The following is a 24,391-nucleotide window of genomic DNA, read 5'->3' as shown; positions in this document are numbered from 1 at the left end:
AAGAGGTCTGTACTCCCGCTTCTTTCTGGTTCGCAAAAAGGACAAGAACGAGTTCAGGCCCATTCTGGATTTGCGACAAGCAAACAAATGGATTCGCAGAGAAAAGTTTTGCATGCTGTCGTTGCATCAGATTTATCCTCAGCTGCAACGGGGAGACTGGCTGTGTGCCATCGACCTCCAGGATGCATACTTCCATGTGCCCATTGCACACAAACACAGGAAGTTCCTGCGGTTCCAAGTCGGCGCCAATCACTATCAATACACAGTACTGCCATTCGGACTGAAGTCTGCGCCGAGAACATTCTCAAAGTGCATGGCGGTGGTAGCAGCACACCTGAGGAAGAACAAGGTGTTTGTCTACCCTTACCTGGACGACTGGTTGATCAAGGCCTCCTCCTTCGCGGAAGCGCAAGCACACTTCCAGAAGACGTGCGTTCTCTTGAACAAGCTGGGGTTGCACATCAACATGTCCAAGTCGGTTCCGACTCCAGTCCAGTGCATTCAGTACTTGGGAGCCTCCATCGATACGCTGTCAGCAAGCGTGTCTCCTTCGGAGGAGCGACGATTATCACTACTTCGGAAGGCTCGGGCTCTCATGTCCGCTCCATCCACGACAGTGAGGACGGTGTCTTCTCTGCTGGGATCGATGGCCTCCTGTATCTTCCTGATGCCACATGCACGGCTGCACATGAGACCGTTGCAAGAGTGCTTGGAGGATCAGTGGGATCAGAGGAGAGGATCTTGGGACGACAAGATACGCCTATCTCTGCATGCTCTTCAGTCTCTGAAGTGGTGGTGTTCAGCGGAGAATCTCCTCAGAGGGGTTCCCTTCCACAAGGACATTCCTGCTCAGGTTATCGTGACGGATGCTTCTCTCCAGGGCTGGGGAGCGCATTCTGGAGACCTACAGATTCAAGGGACGTGTTCTCCGGCGGAGTCCACGTACCACATCAATTTCCTGAACTCAGAGCTGTTCACTTGGCACTGAAGGCCTTTCACCCGTCCTTCCTGACCGACTCTCTCCTTGTGCAGACGGACAATACAACCACAATGTATTACCTCAACAAGCAGGGAGGATCGAGGTCACGCACCCTGTCGCAGGAGGCGCAGGCGATCTGGCGCTGGCTTCTGGCTCGAGGACTGACGATAACGGCTACCCATCTGCCAGGTGTGCAGAATGTTCAGGCAGACGCGCTGAGCAGACTGATTCAGGAAAACCACAAATGGGTCATAAACGACGAAGTACTAGGAGAAGTCTTCGCAAGGTGCGGGACTCCAGACGTAGATCTGTTTGCCACCGCAGAAAACAGCAAATGCCGAGACTTCGCCTCCAGGTACTACCAGCCGGGGACGCTGGGGAATGCGTTATGGATCAACTGGTCGAACAGCTTTCTGTACGCTTTTCCACCCATTCCCCTGATTCCGACGGTTCTCATCAAACTGTCCCAGTCCAGGGCGCGGATGATACTGATTGCCCCGGAATGGCCCAGACAGTGGTGGTTCACGGACCTGCTTCACCGGTCTCTCCTTCCTCACATTCGGCTGCCGTGCAGGCCGGACCTTCTCACGAAGTTCGGGGGGCTGATGTTGCACCCCAACCTCTCGTCTTTGAGTTTGGCAGCATGGCTCCTGAGTTAGTGCAATATGGTCATCTGAATCTCCCTGCAGATTGCATGGACATACTGAAGGAGTCTAAGAGACCTTCCACTAGGACTTCCTATGCTTACAAGTGGAAGAGATTTTGTATCTGGTGCAAGTCTAAGAACTATGATCCGACGACTTGTAAGGAAGATGTCATCCTTCCTTATCTGCTACAGTTGGCGCAGTCTGGCCTTAATGTCCATTCTATTAAGGTTCATCTTGCTGCTTTGACTGCCTACAGGAAATGCCCTTCGCAGACTTCCTTCTTCCAGATCCCTGTGATCAAAGATTTTTTGGAAGGCTTGAAGAAAGTGTTCCCTCCTGTCAGGCTTCCTTCGCCTTCATGGGAATTGAATGTGGTGCTGTCCAGGTTGATGAAGGAGCCTTTTGAACCTATTCATAAGGCTTCGTTGCAGCACCTGTCCTGGAAGGCGGCGTTCCTCGTGGCCATTGCGACCTCTAAGCAGTCTATCTCTAGGTGGATTGTGTCCTGCATACAGCTATGTTACCAAAAAGCTAATAAGACCTTAGGAGGTAAGCCTAAGGCTCATTCCACCAGGGGCAAAGCTGCCACGACAGCTTTGCTCCGTAATGTTCTGATTGCAGAAATCTGCAAGGCGGCCACTTGGAAGTCGGTTCATACCTTTGCTAAGCATTACTGCCTGGACACTGATGCCAGGGCAGACGCTCAGGTTGGGCAGGCTTCGCTGCGAAATCTGTTCGCACAATAGTGGCGTTAATTCTCTTTTCTCCACCGCCGCTTTGGTGTGGGGATGGCTTGCCATTCTATTCACTAGATTATGACTATACACAGAGATCCCCTACTACAGAAGGAGTAGTTTCTGTCCTGTAACTCCAGTTCTGTAGTAGGGGTATTCTGTTATAGTCATAAGCGCCCTCCCGCCTCCCCGGTGGAGAGAAATGTTCCTTGAGGAATGCGACAGGTCTGGCGTTTTACGCCTTCAAAAAGAACTGAAAGTAAGTTGGACCTGCTATGCATTCTGGGATACTGAGAGAAGGTTCTGGAAGGTTCTCTTAAAGGCACAGTATCCTATTTAAGCCACATAATGGCAGCCTATGGGGCTTGTCTTACCAGGTCTTCCTCTCTATCATTTCTGAGGGGTTTTGCAGTAAAAACAAGGGAATCTGGACAGGCTTTGCTGTTTGTGGATTTTTGGTGGAATTTCTAGTTGAAGTACTGGGCAGTGTAGCCTGTGGATATAGGCTGCATTATTTGTCTTTAAATTTTCTCTTAAGTGTCTTTGCAGTTCTGCAATTTTCTGACAACTTAAGAGATTATTTTTGATTGCCGGGGTCCACGCACATGGGCGGGACTATTCACTAGATTATGACTATAACAGAGATACCCCTTCTACAGAACTGGAGTTACAGGACAGAAACTACTCCTTATGCAGCAACACCCGAGTTAGACTAAAATATTTTAGCAGTGGTCAGCCTTCTGTTAAATTTTTATTCAAGATACTAGCCGCTACAGCTCGATAAATGAAATTTAGATCGCAGATATTGCCAATTTATATGCATTTTGCACAGTGTGCACTTAAGTTCTCGGAAACATACTTCCAACTTCTCTTTTAATTTTATTGAGAGTATTAGATCGGTTTAGTATATCTGCTTTGCGTACCTGGCCTGTGGAGTGTCTGCCGTTTTTTATTCTTTAATTTGTAAAAGACCTGCTGAACCTTCTTTTGTCACCCGATTAGAGTAAATGTACCTCTTTGCTGATTTTTATTCAGTTTTGCAAGGAAGATTTTGTGGCCTTATAACCTTTCAGGTGTTCTTTATATGGCAGAAAACATGGCTTCTAATAACAGTTGTATTGTATTGGGCCCATCCATTCTGCCTTGTACTGCACGGTTTCAAATATTTCAAGAAACAAGCTATAAAAGTTAGTCTAGGAGAATTTCAGAATTGAAGATTTGTCGAATCTTTGAAGAGTACAGCACATACATCCTTGGAACTAGACATCGTAAAGACAGAAGACCAACTAAAAAAGCAACAGGAGGAAGCCCTGACTGGCAGGCAGATCTTCAGTGTGTCAGTTGTTCATCACAGATAGATGAGATGGTTATACCATTGTTTTGGACCCAGCTATTGAAGCTCTGCCTTCACAGCAGGTGCCCTTTAATCAAGGAATTGAGAACCAGCAAGTCGAAATTAGTGTACCTTGTTGTAGTGTGCAGCTTTTACAAAGCTGCCAACTTGAAAGGAGAAGCTGCCTTTGAAGGGCGATTGTGTCACACTAGGGAAGAGGGCTGTCCCATTGTTTAGACAGGCTGGCACAGAAAGTAAAGCTGGGAAAACAGTTGCCAAACCGTTTTCCACAGGGGGTAAACCCTGAGGTAGCCACACCCCAGTGATGGGCTAGGGAGATCTGGACACAGAGAGAGGGGTCTCGCCATATTTGGGGTTGGCAGAATGGTGCATTCTGGGATAGCCAAATGCCACACTCTACAGAAAGTAGTCACCATGTGGGAGGGAACCTGGTAACCCATTAGCTACCAACTGCATCCTACCCTAAGTGCAGTTTCCGATCATAAAATGGGCACCCCTGGCACCCAGCCCTCAGATCTCTATCTACTGAATGAGGGACCAAAAGAGGACTGCCCTGCTTCACCGAGGGACCAGCAAAGAGAGGCTGCACCGAAGATGACTGCACCGAAGACCACCTAGCGAAGGAAGGGACTGTGCCTGTTGTGAATTAAAAAATAAGGTTTAGAGCACATATATAGACAAACAGAGAAACAATCCTATTGATAAAAAAATGAAAGTCCTAATTATTATTTTTATAAATAGCAATGTCGCGTTGTCTTTATAAATTATTTCCAATGAAGGTTACAATATGTTTTTGAAAAATTTAAATATAAAGAATTCCTTTTGGGCCACACATGTGTATTGATCTTTGCTATTAGTCACAGAAAACAAACTGCTGATTCTGTGATACATGTATATACTGTATGATTATAATTTATTTTTGAAGCATTTTAAGTATGATGGGTGTGTACTTGTGGGTATGTGAGTATGTCTGAGGACTGGAATGTATTTTATTAACATAGAAGAAGAAAAACTTTATTCAATCAATTAAAATCTTTACAATAGAAAACACTTTGATGATAAAATATTGTGAAAGAGAATCCGTAATACAGCCGACGACTGTTAAAATAAAGAGTCCATCGATGGTAGCTCCATTGACTGTGATCCCGTCGACGACTGCACCGGTTACAGGGATGGAACCTACTCCAACTACGGTTTTAGCGGTGGCAACTTTTTCAACACCTATTTCATCAAAGACTTTTCAGTTTAAATCGTTTCAAAGACATGACTGTTCATATGTCTCTCCTCTTACTCCATCTCTCCTTCTTGAGACATATGTCCAAGAGGAGGATGATGACTATGACGACGATGATGGAGTTTTTGGGGTAGCTCGTCATCCTTCCGAACGAAATATTAAATGTCAGGATGAAAAGGAAGATGAGGATAACTATCATGAGCATTACTACAAGAAGTCATTGTTGTTCCTCATTACACGGAATATCAGAGGCAATCTCGGCCTCTGGATTCTAGCCATCTGCCTCCCAACCTTATTCAGGACTTGCAAGCCATGTTAGCTGATTATAGGCAGCGCTGTCCCCCGCAGCAGGTCATTACTCCACCTCAGCCTGTGGTGGTTCCAGACCATGTTCCCCCACCCGAGGTTCCGACGCCAATGTCTCCAGTTGCAGAACCCTCTCAGGAGCACCCACCCCCTCAGCCTCCTCAAACACCAAACACTTCTTCAGATGAGGAAGTGGAAGACGGTGAACTTCCAAAGAATCCCCACGTGGCCCCATGGGATTCATATATTATCCCTATGCCTTCTCCACCAACTCCTCAACCATCGGACTCTCCACCAGAAGATATAGGTGGATTTCATAACCTGATGCAGCGTGCTGATGCTAGGTTTCAACTTCCGGTAACTGTGGAACAAACTGAATGTTTCCTACATGATTTCGAAGAGGAGATTAGGAAAATTACCCGAGCCATTCCGATCATAGACTATATATGGAACGAGGGCATCAAGATTATGGAAAACCCTGCATCTGTGGCTGCTGTGCTTCCACGAATCGATAAAAAATATCGGGCTCCAGCCAACAGTCCATCCTGCCTCATCGGACACCCTAGGCCAGATTCGGTCATTTCACAGGCCGCCCAGCAAAGGTCCAAAAATCCAGCAACGCCCATCACTACACCGCCGGACAAAGAGGGCCGGCGCCTTGATCTCATAGGTAAAAAGTTTTCAACCATGGCTGCTGCTTCCATCCGGGCAGCAAACTCATTAGCGATCATAGGGCGTTATGATCGCCAAATGTGGTCGGATATGGCTGGTTTGAATGAGGGGAAACAGGAAGCTTGGAAAAATCTCCTGGAGGGAGAGCGCGCGGCAGCAGAGAGGATCGATTGCGCTCTTGACATTGTCAATACAAATTTCAGGCAATTAGCTGCGGCTGCAGTTCTCAGGCGCCAGGGTTGGTTAAGAGCTACCACCTTCCGACCAGAAGTCAAAACAAATATATTAGATATAGCCTACGACGGACGATCTTTGTTTGGCAAACATATTGATGAAGCCCTCCAAGCAATCAAGACCGACACTGATACGGCAAGATCTTTAGGTTCCTTGCAGTACAAGCGTGGGACATTCAGAGGCGCTAAGGGACGTGGCTACTCCTCTAGAGGAGGTTACAGTACACGACAAAACAGACCATATGAGCCTCAATATCGACAACATTACCAATCATCATACTGCCAATCCAATACGGCTGGTTTCTCTTGGCAAGGAGGCCGAAAATGTTCCAACAAACAAGGGCGAGACTCCAACAGAAAGCAGTGAGTTCAGCCGGGCGGCAATCACATTTCCTTCCTTCCCCGTGGGTGCGAAAATTTCATCTGTTCTAGAACATTGGCAAAAAAATACCTCCGACCAATGGGTGTTAGACCTAGTAAGAAATGGACACACCCTAGAACTTAACAAGCCACCAACCACTCCGCCCAGGGGCCCCCCTCCCCCTCGTCTTCACTTATTGTTCAAAGAAGCTTATACAATGCTCCTAAAGAACGCTATAGAAAAGGTTCCAGTACATCAGAAACTGACAGGTTTCTATTCCCGGTTTTTCCTAATCAAAAAGAAATCAGGGGAATGGCGACCAAGCCTGGACCTTCGCAATCTCAATAGATTCCTCAAAAAACAAGGTTTTCCTATGGTAACTCTCTGATTCTCAACTGCCTGAACGAGGGAGATTTTATGGCTTCTTTAGACATGGAAGACGCTTACTTCCACATCCCAATGTATCCGAAAAACAACACTAGTATCTCCGCTTCACTGTCTGGCGCCCATTATCAGTTCAAAGTGCTCCCGTTTGGACTAAAGTCGGCTCCAAGGATCGTTACGTTCTTGGGGAATGCAGGTCTTCCCGTACTTGGACGATTGGTTAATCAATGGTCCTTCGCAGCACACTGTAAAGACTGCCATTTCAACATGTCTCAATCTTTTTGCCTCCCTGGGGTTAACTGTGAACAAAAGCAAATCCCAATTACGTCTGAAACAAATTCTGCCTTTCCTTGGAGCAAGTCTGGACACAATCAAATGCAAGGCATTCTTATCTCAAGAAAGACAACTTTGACTCCAAAAGCTAGTACTCCGGGTCTCAAAAAGAAAGTCACTTTCTGTTTGAATATTCGCTTCACTCCTGGGAATGTGCTCTTCGGCCATAAATCTCATTCCCTTGGCACATCTCAGAATGAGACCTTTACAGGAGGAACTGCATCTTCAATGGCAGCAAGCGACAGGTTGCTTCAACGACACCAGGGTCACACCACGCATGGCTGGACGCTCTCCACTGGTGGTCACAGTTGACCAATCTGGCACAAGGTCTCACGTTCATACAAAATCCCCCAGACTTTATTCCGACAACAGATGCGTCCATGGAGGGATGGGTAGGTCCTCTCCAGGATTTGCAAATTCAAGGCAAGTTGTCTCAGAAGTACAAACAACGGCACATAAACAGCCTGGAATTGCGAGCAATCTTTCTATCGTTGCAAGCTATCCTTCCAAGGATTACAGGATCATCGGTACTGGTTCGAACCGACAATACCACCAGCATGTTTTACGTGAACAAACAAGGAGGGACAAGATCGGCAACCTTGTCAAAGGAGGCTCAGGAGTTATGGGAATGGATCACACTCCACAACATAACCCTCAAGGCGGAACATGTCTGAGGCCTCCACAATACCCTGGCGGACACGCTCAGCAGATCCCTATCAGACTGCCACGAGTGGGAACTCAACTCGCAGCACAGGGATACAACAACTGAAGATGCCTGCTGGGGCAAGTTGGTAGCCCAAAGTCTCCAAGCCGTTACCACGGTCGCTGTGCAGCACCAATGACCAAGACCCAAAGCATAGAGTTGCACACGAGTTCTCTGAGCCCAGGAGTACTGTCGTAGAGTTGCTGGGACCCTTAGAAGGCGAGTTATTGACCTATGAAGGATTGGCCTGTGACTATGACACAGGGCGACTGGTAACTTTATGGAGAATGTACTTTGGCCCAAAGGGAAAGGACCTTGTGGGTCATCGTACTTGCAACCAGGACCCCTGCACTGTCTTCGTGGACCAAGGAGTACCTGATGGAGCGGTAATTTCTTCTGGTAGTGTCTCAATGTAAAACCCTCATGCTACCTCTAATTTACCGCTCAAAAGGTGTTGGGCCCTTCACACCATGTATTACCTTCAGGAGAATTTAAATAAAGATGAACAGTCAAAAATGCAATTTATTATTCAAGCCAATAAAGAGAGTTGTTGAGTATTTTAAAGGGTTTTATTTTCTAGTCAAAAGTAAAGTTTTCTCTGACCCTTTATTCATTAGTAAAATATCAATCAGGTTACAGAATTTGGAAAACAGGAAAAATAGCATTAATACAGAACATATTACAGTCTGCATATAAGCATCACACTTAGAAAAGCAAATGTGGCGCAAAATATCAGTCAAAATTCTTAAAGAGTTTCTAAGAAAAATAGTCTTGCAAAGCTAATCCAATAATTAAATAGTTGGCAAAAATCTCCCATTAAGAGAAATAAATGCATAAAACAAATCTTTTTAGACCTAATTAATTAGTCAAAACATAAACTTAGTTTAGCATCTAAATCTAAAGAGCCTTTCTATCTGTTGCTGCTCTGTGCATCTCTCTGTCTAAAGAGCAACAAGCATTTGCAATGCAATAGGTCTCGCGTTAGGAAAGTTTGAGCTATTGGTATTGTAAATGACAAATTTTTTATTTGTTTTTTTTTAAAGTAACGAAATTAATAGCTTTGTCATTTACAATGCCAATAGTTATAACTTTCGCGAATGTGACACCTATAGCATTTGTAATGCATTATGTGTTGTATTTACGTGACTTACATGTATTGATATTACAAATAACAATGGTTTTTAACTTTTTATCAATAATTAAAACTTTGAAAAGTTATTGTAATTTATAACGGCAATAGCTTAAAGTTTTGTAAATAACTTTTGTGAAGATTATACGCAGTGCTTTTTTTTCTTTTTATTTAGTGATCCAAGTTGGATCGGCAAATAAAAAGAAAAAATGTGCTAATGCATTTCTTTTTAGGAGGGTTGGGGAGCAATACGAGGCGTGTGAGTGGGGAAGCAACATGTGGGAGCAGGTGAGGAAAGCAATATAGGGGAAAGGTGGGGCAGAAGTGAAACAAGCACGAGTAGCGTGGAAGTAACACAGGGGAGCGAGTGGGATGAAAGCAACACAGGGACAAGAGTAAGATGAACGCAACACGGGGGCACGACTGGCATTAGAAACATGTTACAAGCGGGATGGAAGCACAACACGGGTGCAAGCGGGGTGGAAGCAACACAGTGGTGCAAACTGAATGAAAGCAACACAGGGGTGCAAGTGGGGTGGAAGCAACACAGGGGTGCAAGCGGGGTGGAAGCAACACAGGGGTGCAAGCGGGGTGGAAGCAACACAGGGGTGCAAACTGAATGGAAGCAACACAGGGGTGCGAGCAGGATGGAACACAGGGGTGCGAGCGGGGTGGAAGGAACACAGGGGTGCTAGCGGGGTGGAAGCAACACAGGGGTCACAGGTGGGGCAGCAACATGCAGACAAACTTTTGCGAGCACACTTTTTCCTGACATCTTCTGACGCTAAACAAGGTGTTATGGTACATGATGACCTATGGAGGACATATAATAAAACAGAACATTGGCGATTATACTGCAGAGACCACCAGTTACATGTCACAGGCACGTTAACAAGTAACTTCCCCATTACTAGACTCTAAAATAAATCTAAACAACAGACCACTCGGCGTACTTTTGAAGAATTCCAGCCTTTGCATTTATTTTTTATATAGACTTAGGGAAGCATGCAGAAAGAGTGCACCGGGTGTGTAATCAGGTTCTAGAAGGGCAGATTTTCGGCAGAGAATTATCCGATCACTTACCAGCAATGTCCCACATCTGGAGTCGCACCACGGTTTCTGTGTTCCAGTTCAGCACCTTCAAGGCGAAGTCGACCCCGATGGTGGCCAGGTAGTGCTGGGAGAAGTTCTGGTGCACAAAGCGCTTGATGATGCCGGTTTTCCCCACCCCGAGGTCCCCAATCACCTGGATCTTGTAGAGGTGCTCTTTATCGTGGCCCTGCATCTTAGCTCCTGGTCGTCCTGCAGACTGAGTTTGGTGGAACCCTGCCAGGGTCAGGAAAAATTACTGAGGGGGAGGGCAGAGAAGGCTAAAGGGAGAGTATGGCTAAGGAGAGAGCAGACCTGTCGATATTGATAGGAGAAGCGAACACGGGTGGGAGAGAGAGCATCGGGGATGCTTCTGCCTGAGACGGAGGAAGGGAGGTGAGAAAAGCATTAATTCGGTATCTAGGCGAAAATTGGTTAGGCTGCGACACTGCTCCAATCGCATCTTTATTACATTTACAGGGATTACAGGACAGGCTGCCGGTGAAGATTATCGAGCAGCCCTTCCTCGCGAGCAGCCATGCCTGCACTGGGCAGGGGGAGGGGCTGTGCCCCTGCGCCAGAGACAGCAGTGATACCCTCAATCACCACTGTCCAGCGAATTACCAGCAAACAACCCTACAGTAGTATGCTCTGCATTAGGCTGCTTCCTTGTTGTACTGCTCCTCTGTTAAAGGCAGGCACCCTTCACTTGTAAGGTCTCATTCTTATCCCTTTGCTATAATTACTTGTGCAGGGGCTGGCATAGTAGTTCACGACCTGTGAGAGCTATTTTAAGTTTATTATATAGTGCAGAAATGAGTGTTAGTGCGAATGCTTGTTTAACCCCCCCCCCCCCCCCCCCCCCCCGATCTTGCCAATAATTACCCTGGTCAAGTTGAACGTTCTTGGTTTGAACCTGTTGATTGTCAGTTGGTGATATAAAGATGACTGCCAGAGAATTCGGGGTAGTTGGGTGTAGCAAACTCAAGAGGGTGTCGATCTTATTTCTTTAGTGGGTAACAACGCTAGATGCCGGCCCACACTCTTACGTAACAACTGACCACTGCTGACTTCCTGCTACAAAACAGAGAAACTGCCAAGACCGAAGAGACCAGAGCAGACCCACCACCTCACTCATCCGGCAGTGGTGTGTTCGGGCGGCAGCTTAGCTCGACAGGTGGGGAAAGCCACGGTATGAGTCGACAACCGCAGCCTGAACCAGTCACCCGCTGCCAGCACCCCTACTAGGGGCCGCTCGCCTTACCTGCACCCTGGAGGAAGGGTGGTGCGCAGTACTGGCTGCAGCAACAAGTCGGGTCCTGCAGCAGCGCCGCCCACACGCGGTGACGGCTTTTGACCAAGGGGTGCACTATGGACGATTTTACCAGTGAAGTAGGCTGACGAAATAATGATATTACACAAGCCCAGTCTCAATTAAATAAAAAAAGGTAGGAAGGCACCAAGAGCCTGTGCGACTGTAGAGAAGAGACATCCTAATACAATCTAGTGGCAGAAGAAAATGAAAAAACACATCTCAGCCTAAAGCACTAAGAGGCAGAAAACTCAGACCTACAATCTAACTTTTCACAGCTGATAAAACAAGCAACAAGCTGCAGTAATTACAAACAGATCCCCCGGTGCAATGAATTGATTTCTCTAAGCGAGAGCCTACCTCGCTGTACTGTGGACGGAAGACGCTGTGCCCGCCTCCCTGCTCGGGGCTGCGCTGTCATTGGCGGCCGCCGAGGCAGGAAGACAGGCAAACACGGAGGAGACGTGGAGCCACTTCCTTTGGGCGGGACTTCTGTCTTCTGAAGTCCCGCGCACGCGCCCACGGAGTACCTGAGAGCGGGGCTCCCATGCCCGAGGGAGAGCCCCGGCTACCGAAGTCCCGAATGGCGGTAAGTGGGGCTTAGTTCTAGGGGGGAGGGGAGTGCGCTTGTGTGTGTGTGTGTGTGTGTATGTGTGCGATGGCGGCGGGGGGAGGGGAGTCTTTGTATGTGTGCGTGCGTGTGTGTAGGTGCGCTGGTGTGTGTGTGTGGGGGGTCTCTGTGTGTGCGTGTAGGTGCGCTAGTGTGTGTGTAGGTGCGGCGGCGACGGGGGGGGGGTGTGTGTGCCTGTGTATACGTGTGGCTGTGTATGCGTGTGGCTGTGATGTGCGCATGCGTGAGTGTGGGTGCGCGTGCACGCAGTGTAATCCAGCCGAAGAGAAGCGCGTGGCAGTTTCTTGTCCTTCATTCCCCCGAGTCAGCTAGCTATAAGTCTCCACCTGGACGCATCCTTCGGATGCGAATTCCAGGCTCGACCTAAAAAGGAGGGAGACAGCCCGCCCTTCACCAGACCTCAAAGGAATGTGGCCTGATGTGCCAAGATATGACGTGGAAGCAAGAAACCTCCCCCTGAATCTCCTCGGACGCACCTCCCCTTCAGCAATCTCCCGGGACGTTTCTTGTACCTAACCCATAGAAGCCAGCTGAGCTGAGAAAAGCCAGCCCCCATCCAGAGAGGACATTATTTTATACCCTAATTATTGGCAGACTACACAAAGATGTAGAATCTTTCAGGAAAACCTGTACGTGATTGGTCAGTCATGATGGCATGAGTTCTCAATACCCTGACTCATTCTAAAATCCTGACTTTACCAGTTTTAACAAAAGAAGCATACATGAATAACTACATTTATAAACATTTGCAACATTTACTAGGAAAAATGTTTCATTCTAATTCTCCTTCCTTCCTTCCACAGCGTAGTCAGATCAACACTTTTAACTAACACTGGTACATTGGCAGAATCACAAGAATGTACAGTTGAAGATGTCCTTCACTTCTTGTTATGAGGAAAGCTGCCACAGTCTGCGCATGCTCCCTTCTCATTAAATTGCAAGCCATAGCCTTGATGGATTCACAGGCAGCCATGTTTTGTGTAGGCCCCGAAAATAAAACAAACACAAAGATAATATTAATTTCATGTAAATCAGCCCATTATGTTTCCCTCCCTCATACTAATACCCCTTATAAATGTTTACCTAGCCAAGCTATTAGTGAAAAGCAGCTTTTTTATTATTTATGACAACATGCAAAATAAATGTGAAATGTGCAACATAGCATTTTCATGCTTTAGTGTAAAATTTAAAAGCACACACAATTAATATAGTGCACACAGCAACATGCATTAGTGTTTTAGATAGCTTTTCATGCAAAAAGCATTTAGTCCCCTGTGTAGTGTTTGGTGCATTATTAATTCACACACATTATAAAAAGAGGTGTTTTTAACTGAAAAGGTTTATCAAAATATGCAACAAGTCAAAGTCTTTTAAGACAGAAATATTGAATTTTAGATTGCATGGGATGGGCTGGGAAGAGAAAAACACATTCTATTAATCTTCAAAGCTAAAAAGGCCACTTTTCTCTACACTGTAAAAACACATGTTAATTCAGCACAAGCATTTCAGACTGAATAGGCCTCACTTTCATGTTTTTCATGTGCCATGTTTTTAACTTGCACCAAAATGTGCGTGGCAATTTAAATGCAGTCTGTCTGTAGCACAAAAATAAAACAATGCCTGACTGCAGATGAAATCTGCTCCATCATACCTGCAGGAAGTACCTATTGACCGCATCATATCCACAGCATTTAGATCGTCATCAGCTCCGTAGGAATCTATTACAAAGCTGATAAAGTGCCTAGAACTGCAGGAGGACTGATTCTCCTGTGGAGGTAACTGTTTAAAGGACCTTGCTGGTCTCCCCGACTAGCTGCCTGCCGGAGTTGGTCGCCCCAAGTACTTATACCTGACCACATTGACAAAAAATGTTTTCAAGTGTCTGAATTTGCCAAGGTTTATTCGTGGTTGAGTGAAAATATTTTAATTTATTATTACATGTAAAATCCATATCACTGGAACCTTCTGGTGAATCTTTTTCGTTCCAGTGTCTAACAAAATAAAGTCTATTTTTATACATTTAGGTTGAATTTCTTGCATGTTGTGCTGATTTCTTTTTCAATTGTTTTGGTGCTGTTTAAATGCTTCTTACTCTGTGTAAGCCTTGATGTTCTGTGCCACAGCTACACGGGGTTGGGCTGAGGGTTTGGCAGATAAAACCTCAAGACCTAAAGAGGTTGGTAAGTGTTTTACACAGTGAGGTCGCACAACCACACCGTAAAATATACCCCATTTTCACACACTTAATATTTAGGTCTGTTTTTTGTCCTTTAGACCTTCCAAACCTGCTTCTGTTTATCTTGTCGTCATGATTGCCCTCAATTGCAGTTTGTTATTAATTTTTCTGGGTTAAGGGGCAACTGGATCAAGAAATACCCAAAATGTGTAACTCCTGCTAGAATTGCTTTCAAGGGCCCTCAATCCCTCCATTGAATTATTTCATTATGACATTTGCTGCTTATTTCTCCACTGAGTTATTTAATTATGCCAGTTGCTAGTTGTCACTCTTGCTGCCACACTGTCTAAAACGTGCTGACTAAGCACCTCATTCAACTCTGTTATCCCACAGTCCTCTGAGGGAAAAGCAGTCTCTCATACTGATTCATCAAGTTTTGGTTGCGTTTTCACCTAAGAATGTGAAGGTCCCGGGTCTCCGGTTTTGGCAATGGCCACTAGCTGGTTACACACCCTCACGCCCTGCTCAATCCCTCCCTTAGCACTGTTACCCTGGCTGCAAACTGCACCACCCTTTCCCCAACCTGGAATGACTAAGCCCTCACTCACCGGTGGCCTCCGCTGCTGTGTGTAGTCGGAGAAAAACAGCTGAGCGTGCTGGATCAGGCAATAGCCTACTCAGTCAACGGGCAGGTGCGGCGTCTGGGTGAGCAGGCAGAACCAAGGCTGCCCAAAGTACCCACGGCACGAGCATGGCTGAACTCATCCTTTCGGCCTTCGGCTATTCTGCGGGGACCAGGTCCAGATATGAGACTGAAATTAATTTTCCAGCATTCTCTCCTTGTTTTCTTCAAGTCCAAGGCTGGTCCAGGCAGAGGAGCCGATAATACAGTACCGGGTCAACTTCTGCTCAGCCCTGCTTCTGAGCTCCGGAAGCGGTCTGGAAGCGAAATGGTATGGTGACCTGTGGACTGTGTGAGCAACTAATTTCATCTGCCATGGGACCAGTTTGGGAGCTGGTAAATTTTGCTCAGCTGCTTTCCCAGTCCTTGGTCTCTTCAAATCTTGTTTTGGCATTGGAAAAATCATGATATAACGCGCTGAATTGTCTCAAAGACACTCCACCTCCATAATGAGGACATTCTCGCTGGAGTTGTGGGCCTCAAAATGCTACGGAGTGGTCCGAGAATGCCGTTCCTTAACTGACCAACTAGCGTTAAAAAATGCTCAAAATTGGTACTGCCCACTGTTCAAAAATGTTTCGGCATTCTGAGACAATAACCACCTTAGAAACAGCAAAGGTAATGTTAATTACAGATTATTTTTTTTTAGGTCAAGTGATTCATTGCATTTCACCTCGTAACTAACAGTTGAGGTTTTTAATTATACATGGGGGAACTCGCTAATAAAGAAAATCTTTGAGTATACCTCTAGGTTTATTTTATACTTTTTCTTGCCAATTTATAAAAACTCTCAGGGTATAAAATAGTATCCCTTGGTTGAGGCCACTGGGGTGGTATTGTTCCTACCCCAGTGTGAGAGTTCATCAAATGATGAAGTATGCCCTGATACATTAAGGGTGAGACGACCTCTCAAACCTTTTATTCACCCCCTGCTTAAACAAGTCTGAAGAGCAATAGAATAGTTGTGACTCCAACATATTCAAATAGTTTAGTGTGTTTATTTATGGGAGGGATATACTTGAGAATCCACCTCCATTGCTCTCCCACGGAGATAGAGTATTCATTTGTGCTAACCATTTATGTAGCCTTCATTCTGTATTTGTGTGACTTTGTGGTGCTGTTTGAAGTCTGAAGTCTTTGGGTCTTTCAAATTAGAATGCAGATGTATTTACCTCTCAAACTGCTACAGGTTGTTTTTCTATAGCATGTACCAAAGTGTGAATGAAAATTGGGGTTGCCTAGGTGCAACTTATTTGCCACTTAAATTAGAAAATACTAGCCGATTTTGATTCTTATTTCTGTTTTTTCTTGCTTAGGTGTAAACCAGGGTTCTTTAATCTGGATTCTGCAAACACCCGTGGCTGCACCCCCTGTTTTTGCTTTGGACACTCATCTGTGTGCATCAATGCTGAAGGCTACAGCGTTTACAGCATCTCCTCAACTTTTCAGATAGGTAAGCAGTTGTGTCCATTCAGTTATGTTCTCATCACAACCTCCAATTCATATGGATGCACACTGTACTGCACTTATTTTTTTCATTATGAATTCCTATAACCCAGTCTTACGGTGAGTGGTAATTACCCGAAAAAAGGTTTGAAAGGCTCCATCAGCTCAATCAGTTTTAAAAACAATAGTATCCATGTGCAATTTTTCATGCCCCCCATCTAATGTCTGTCCTGTTGTAATATCTTTTCTCTAGCTTGTTTTATTAATAGTAACTATTTTTTAAAGTTTTACACCAGGGTGCATTAGCTGTCTTTAGAGAGTGTTCATGTGACCAATATAGGGCCACACCATTTACCAGATGGTTAAAAGTTGCCATTGACGTTGTCATGCCCTTGGTGATGTGGCAAATTGCTTCCTTGCTGCACATGCAGCGAGTTTGTCAAGAACTTCACATCCGAGGCGCTCAGTGCTGCTAAGTGCACTCACATAGCCCTCTCCTGCCAAAGGTGTTTGCCCCTGGGTAACTCGGCAGAGCCCTTTCCTCAAAGTGCAGTGTAGATGTATTGGTTTTGTCAGTGCTTGTTTTGGCATGAATTTGCAATAGCTTATAGTTCTGTGCACAATGCTTCCGTTTAGTGCTTGTGTTTAGAAATTTCATAATGTAAAGATAAGCGGGCATGTTTCAAAATCCAGACTGTGCCCTTTGACTGATAAACTCAATTCTCCATGTTTTGAGCTCATCAGGTCACAGTTGTATGTGAATATTTTTTATACGTTTGAAATATGTTGAAGTACGTAGGATCGCTTGCAAATCTGTTAAATAGTAAGCTGCCAAAAATTAAGTGAGATAAGAATTCTGAGTAGCATAAAACTTGAAGATCCCTATTGTATGCATCCATTTAAAGTAGTAATGTCCCTTTTCAGTTTGGTTTATGGTAGTATGCAGAATCTTTGAGGAATGCATGATCATGCTTTATTTCTTGCCTGCACATCTACACACAAGTATGTTGTGACCACATATAGTGAGCTCCATGTTGCTGCTCTGAATATGTAACTTTGGTAGCAATTGTTTTTGCATGATAGATTTTCTGTAGGTGTATTTTTTTTGCAGTTATATGCATTGTACTTTCCCACTAGTAATCCCCATATGGGGCCGTCCGAAGGCATCAAACATCTGCTTCATCTTTTCAAAAACCCTTAGTCTTGTCTATACTGTCAATGACAGCGCATTTAACATCTCCAGGAGGCAAAAGCTCAATAAAACTTTTTTGGAAGCCAGTAGCCTGATTTCAGTGAAACTGGGGGATGATTCTATGTGAAAAGCAAGGATATTGATAAGAAAATCCTGTCTATTAATTTGTATAAATGGTTCTTTTATGTGTAATTCACCGTTAGCAATCAGCGGATTACAATGAGCGCTTCTACTTCACCAAGTTGCATAGTGCGGCATTTATGCATCTGTTAAAACAATTGAGCCATTAAACTTGTGAGTGTGATGCCTGTCGAGGTGTAAATCTGCTGATGCTGAAGCGGGCACTGCTGTGCATTGCTGGAGAACTGGAACTGGCTTGTGCTAACTAGCAGCTAATTTTAAAGGCCACGCTAATGATCGTTCAGGTTTTAACATCCTCCTTCAAGCCTAGGTGGATTGGAGTGTTGTCTTAATTGGCGACCTGTAAACATGGAGCATTGATAGTTTGGGTAGAGGATGTTTCAAAAGGTGTACAATGGCTAAGCCCTAAAGAAAACCCCATTTTAATTTTGATTTAGATTTCAAAGCAGGCAGGGACAAGAACGTGTAACTAATTTAGGGGTGTGCATGTACTGCCATGATCCTAAAGGGGTAGAAACAGCAGCAAATGGTCGTTTGTGTGGAAATTGGTAATCAGATCTAGAAATACCACTGCCCCTTCAGCTTACATTTGTAAGGGCCATTAACAGGCAACAAATATAGCTTCAGCCCTCATTACGAGAAATGTGTCCCTATAATCTGATGCTTTAGTTTCCAGTTGTGGTATCCGATGAGCTTTTTTTTTTGTTGCAGAGTTTTATATAGCGCGAACTAGACCCGAACCGAATCGGGTATCAGAGCGCTTTACATATTTTCCAGTTACGTTACATGAGGACACACTTTCATTTTAGGCACGGGGAGATTAAGTGATTTGCCCAGAATCACAGGAGGTTTTGGCGTCGTTACCGAGACTCGAACCCAGGTCGAGCGCCCTAGCCGTTAGGCCAACTCATTGGTGTGTTTTGGAACACAGCCTGTCTTGTCAGCCAGTCGTGCTAACTTTCAACCATTATTTGCTAGTGAGCCTAGTGGGTTGTATGACAATACAACGCACACCTTTGCCACGCATATTCCATTACTATGCACGTCCTTACCATGCATGTCATTACCACAAGCATACATAGAAATACATTATATGAACATTACCATGCATACTGTTACACGCAGACTTTTACCACTCGAATCTTTACCCCGGAACGTTTTTTAAAATATAAAAAAGTTAATAAATGTGGATAAAAAATAAAATATTTACATAGGTCATATTAAAATTGGATTTTTTTAACATTTGCATGAAAAAAATTGCAAACCGCATCTTCAGGCAGCAGAACACAACAGAATACATCATAAAACAATGCCCATCCAGGGCAGAATCCCTGAATAATTACTATGAGATTTACGTTTCACAGCATGAAGCATTGTAATTTGGAATTATGGAATGAAATAATTATGTTCCTTAGATAACTCCTGCATATTTAAATACACTTTTTTATAATCTTATCCAGTATGTTGAAGTATGTATGCCCGCATAGAGCGTAATTGTGTTTAGATGTGAAGTTATGGTGATTGGCGTCATGCAATGTTTTATATTGAATAAAACGACATGTAGAATACCGAACTGTAACATAAGGAAATGCGCTCCATATGCTGTTCCAATAAGGCGCCTGCCCATACAGTTCTTTATCGCGTTTCAATGAGTTATCTCAGCTCACGAAAATTGACTGTTATGGATGAAAGTAAGTTTCATTATAGATGTATCACCGGGACCCATGAGATTATAATGGATTGCCGTAACAAGCTCAGTTGTATTTACATCGTACTTTCAGCTATTATGACACTGCACATTAAGCTGTAGAGTGTTTTGAGCACTGGGAGTGCCACAGAATGACTTATGCCAGACAACATCATGGTGAATGATATATAATATTTATTTTGATGCAGTGATGAATTAAGTTGTCATAATCTGGCGGCTGTGGATGACGTGATTTTGTTAAATTTAGAAGCAATGTCCTCCATTTATTTTTGCAGTATGGCAATTAACCTATGAAATGTGTTTAAAATGTGGTTCATGACGTGTGCACACTAACATTGATAAAGGTGCTTGCCGGAACGTGTCCATCAGTCTACTCGGGTTGATTAAACCAGAGTTCTTTTGAGAGAAGCAATTGTGAAATAAATATGTATATTTAACATTGTCTTTAAAAATTTTAAAAATAACACTTAACAAAACCTACATATACTTGCCAAGGTGGGGTAAACGGATCTGCGTGGTAATAGCATTTCGTGGTAAAGTCTGTGTGGTAGAGGATGTTTCCCCAACTAGTGTTGGCTGACAAGGTTGTAATCTACACGGATGTGCTCATTGTAGGGTTATCTGACACGGGTGTGGAATTGTTAGAAAAATGTACTAGTCTATGGGACAATAAACGTTAAGACACCTATAAGCCCTCGCCTACTCTGTAAATCCATGTACTTGTCTGGCGTAAACACATTCACGGGATTTATATTTTGTTTTATTGAAATTGCCCAAATGAATGTGATCGTAAAATAAAACTTTTTTTTATAACTAGGACAATATGACTGATGTTTGGAGTTTGAGGCGGTCTTGATTCTGGTGATTTGCATTTTAGAGAACATGTTCCAATCTGTTTAAACTATCTCTCCAAGTGTCCACCGATTTAGAATCGTTACCCTCTTTTAAAGTTTCAGTTCTTTGGTCTGTAGTCTCTTCTATCGTTCTTTTCACCTTGTTTGCCGATATCTATTTTTTTTCCGGGTTTTCTGCCAATGCAGTGCTTGTCTCGTGTGTCCCCTTCGTGCTCGGTGTGCTACAAGCATCTTTAGGCTTTTTACCTTCCATTTTCGTTCCTGGCATCGTTGCAGATTACATGAGTAGGGCGTAATCCTGGATTCCCCCCTGAACGTGCTGCGTGCACATTGTGCATCTTCCCTGCAGGCACGCCCTTAAGACGCCATCGCCATGCATAAACACCTTGCATTAAGGTCGCGCGCACACCCCGCAGAAACTGTCTCACTGACCATAAGGGGACAACCTCCTCCCCCCCCCCCCCCCCCCAGTTGAAGATTAGATTCTAACAGTGCATGCTTAGCTCTTATATACGGAGACTAGACAAAGTCAAAAACATGTCTCTCTTAAACACATGTTAAGTGACAAGCTGTGTGCCTTTTTTTCCCCTCCATCGCATCTAGATGTGTGGACCCCCTTACATTGCTTGGCAGTTCGGGCTGGACTGTTCCCAGGGGGCACAGGGTCAAGACTGATTTGCATATGGCTGGGTTCAAACTGGAATGGCATGGTGAGCAAAAAACGATGGATTTAGGCCCAGATCTCTGTACTGGGGTGAATGTATGACATTGTTCTGCATTCTGTCCATCAACTGTTGTTTTTGCATTTGTCACCCCGAGTGGGACGGGTATGCTCAGATGTGAGTCCTGTGCTCTCCACACCACTGGAGTCAAGCTATTCTGGCTGAAGACGGCTGATAGCCAAAAACCGGTCCTAGGATGCTTGATTCCGGTCCAGGAAAGACATGGCTTGGCAGTTCGGGCTGGACTGTTCCCACGAGGCACAGGGTCAAGGCTGATTTGCATATGGCTGGGTTCAAACTGGAATGGCATGGTGAGCAAAAAACGATGGATTTAGGCCCAAATCTCTGTACTGGGGGAATGTATTGAATTGTTCTGCATTCTGTCCATCAACTATTGTTTTTGCATTTGTCACCCCGAGTGGGACGGGTATGCTCAGACGTGAGTCCCGTGCTCCCCATGCCACTGGAATCATGATATCCTGGCTGATGAGGGCTGAAAGCTAGAAACCGGTCCTAGGATGCTTGTTTCCAGTCCAGGGAGGACCTGGCTTGGTATTTCGGACTGGACTGTTCCCATGGGGCACAGAGTGAAGACTGATTTGCATATGGCTGGGGTCAAACTGGAATGGCATGGTGAGCAAAAAAGGAAGGATTTAGGCCCAGATCTCTGTACTGGGGTGAATGTATGACATTGTTCTGCATTCTGTCCATCAACTGTTGTTTTGGCATTTGTGACCCCCTTAGCTCCCATGCAGGATACTCCACCAAAGAGAGGCCTAATGGACCATTAACTCCGACTCTGTTATGAACGAAGCTGGAATCTGATAAGCCCCTTGCCCGCCTTCACGTTGATGCTCGGAATAAAAGTAGACAGCGTGCAGGCGCTTCTGAATGTGCCCCGGTGTCAGAAAATTGCACCAGTACAAGTTCCGCGTATTTCTGGGAGAAGTAGGAAAGGAACGTTGCACTCCGCAGCTTTGCAGAAGGGTAGACGACTTACGCTCTGAAAATAGTGGGTAAACGGTGTCTAACCAAGTCTACTCTTGGCTCGAGCACTGGTCAAGACAATCGCACCCCAATAAGACCTACCAACCGGCAAACCTCAACCCCACTAATAAAGGCTGCAGCCTGGATCACAGTATGTATATGGGTGCTGGTGGATTAAGAAAAGATCTGAGATTAACAAGGGTGTAGTGGGGCAGTGCAGGCAAGATTGGGGTACATGAATGGTATCCTGGCATGCAGAAAGGAAATATGTGGGTGTTCTGCTGATTCATCCAGATGCAGAGAATGTGGATGGTTCAGTGGGAACAGAGGCGCGGTACAGGGGAGTTCTGACACGAGGCAGTGCCTCGGTGAAGGTGGGCTAGACTACTAGATTATGTTCTGGAGAGCTCTGACGGGTGTAACTGCGGTTTAGGAGGCTTGCAGCCCAGGAGATCCTTTTGTGGCAGTCACTGAAGGGAGAAAGCTGCGACAAGTTGGTCTTTCCGCATCACTGCATGCTCCGCCTATCCGAGGCAGCAAATAATAGAGGCCGGTTTTGATCTTAATGCACAGTTTAGGCTACAGTTTTCTCCTACGTCGCTTCCAGTTTTGCCTTTCCATTATTAGGAGTTTTTCGCTAAATTGTACGTTAGATGAAACTCACAACTTGAGATTTTGCATGACAGTGAGTGTATTTGAGTAAGTCCCTTTCTTTCCATTATTTTATTTCTGGTGTGCTGCAGCCTTCTGCAGTGGATGCTTAACACTGCCACAGTCTTGTTCCTAAGGACGGTGCACTCTATAAACAAATCAGAAAGATGTAAATTCTTTGGAGATTATTCTTTATTATTCAATTTCTTTGGAAAACAGCGGCACACAGCCAATGCGTTTCGTTCACCCGTGCCGTAGGAACTTCGTCAGGGCTGTAAACAATTATATAAAAGACTAACGTAAATATACAAATATATGAACAATAACCATATGAAGTACATAAGAATAGAAAACGTAACATAATGACAGTGAGAAATGATAATGGTACGGTACAATGTTAAACGAGATGACCCATTACAACATGCAAAGATTATGCAATACCAAAAATGCACAAATATAAAATTAGCTCCACACATATTGTCACAAAAATACAAAATGCAAGAGACAAACAGGATTGGGCCACAGGACCCAAGAAAGACATATTTCAGGGGCAAACCGGAATATATCGCGGTATAGATACCAGCGAATTATAGATAACAAACACATTCCGTACTGTTAAAACCGTAAACTCACAGAAAATACTTTTAAAATTAAGGTGGGAATATATTAAGTGAACTACAGAGAGAACAGGATAAGCAACAAAGAATAAATAGAATAACGATTGGAGGAAACAAAGTAATGTTTCACAGAGAACAAAAAAGCTAAAAGCGAAAATGTAGTGAAGAAGTAAAGAAAATAGAAAGGAAAAGAGGAAAAAAGAGAAGAAGAAAAAAGGAAGAAAGAAGGAAGAAAGAAGGAAAGAAAGGACCGCACTTCAGGGACATGAATTTCTAAGTGAGGTTGCAATGATCAGATCAGGTAACTGGAACCAACCTCACCTTGAAGAATATATCTGGGCTTCCAATATCGACCCAAGCACAATATGCGTCCGTATGCAAATACCAAGAAAAACGTCACACCCGAAGAGCAATCGTGGTCCTGAATAGCATAAAGAAATGAAGAATGATATTAGAAAACACTCCCTATCTAAAAACAGTAAGCTCAGAAATCTAAAGAAACCGAACTAGCTAAAAGACAAGAAAAGTGATCAGACTCAGATAAAATTCCCATGAGAATATGGAGATGTCAACTATCCGTAGGTGTCACAAGTTGAAAATAACAATGTAATGTTCTCACCTCGAGAAAACTTGAGCAATATGATGAATGGGAGGTCGATAATTCTACAAATGTATGAAAGAAATGCTGTAGAAAAAGAACCAAGCATGAATCGTGGAGTATATAATCTAAATATCTATAGCAGAAAGGAGGGCCATAACGGCTCCCCCCCCCATTTGAGAGGCTGACCCACCACACCAGTGTATATAAAATAAGCAAGGAAAACTGAAATGTATAAAGAAGAGCACCAATCACACCCTTGCGCCTGGGTCTTGACCATGAACCATAGAAAATCTAACCTACATATGGTTGCTCTTTAAGGATCCCAAATGTTGGATGATGCCATGAAAATATAAGTGCGTGTAACACCGCAAATGTGCGGTGTCCTTTCCAATCACCCCACTGCAAAAAATGAAAAAAACAAAAGAAAGACACCAATTACCTTTCTTGCCTCGAAGTTAAATAGCAGAGGTAATAGTAGCCAGCATAGGTTTAATAACCCAAGGAAATATATAG

General features: G+C 44.5%; 1 protein-coding gene across 1 annotated transcript in view; it reads left to right on the top strand.

The window, feature by feature from the left end:
• Positions 1–24,391, top strand: part of LAMC1 (laminin subunit gamma 1) — a 365,535-nt gene that overhangs the window by 181,425 nt on the left and 159,719 nt on the right. Inside the window, exon 8 of the mRNA XM_078643183.1 lies at positions 16,276–16,412. Coding sequence (XP_078499309.1) covers positions 16,276–16,412 — 137 coding nt within the window. The remainder of the gene's footprint in view (positions 1–16,275; positions 16,413–24,391) is intronic.

Source organism: Lissotriton helveticus, chromosome 1_1, assembly GCF_964261635.1.
Source record: "Lissotriton helveticus chromosome 1_1, aLisHel1.1, whole genome shotgun sequence".
Taxonomy (NCBI): Eukaryota; Metazoa; Chordata; class Amphibia; order Caudata; family Salamandridae; genus Lissotriton; species Lissotriton helveticus.
Note: the sequence above shows the minus strand (reverse complement) of the source record. Positions and strands in the feature narration are given on the sequence as shown.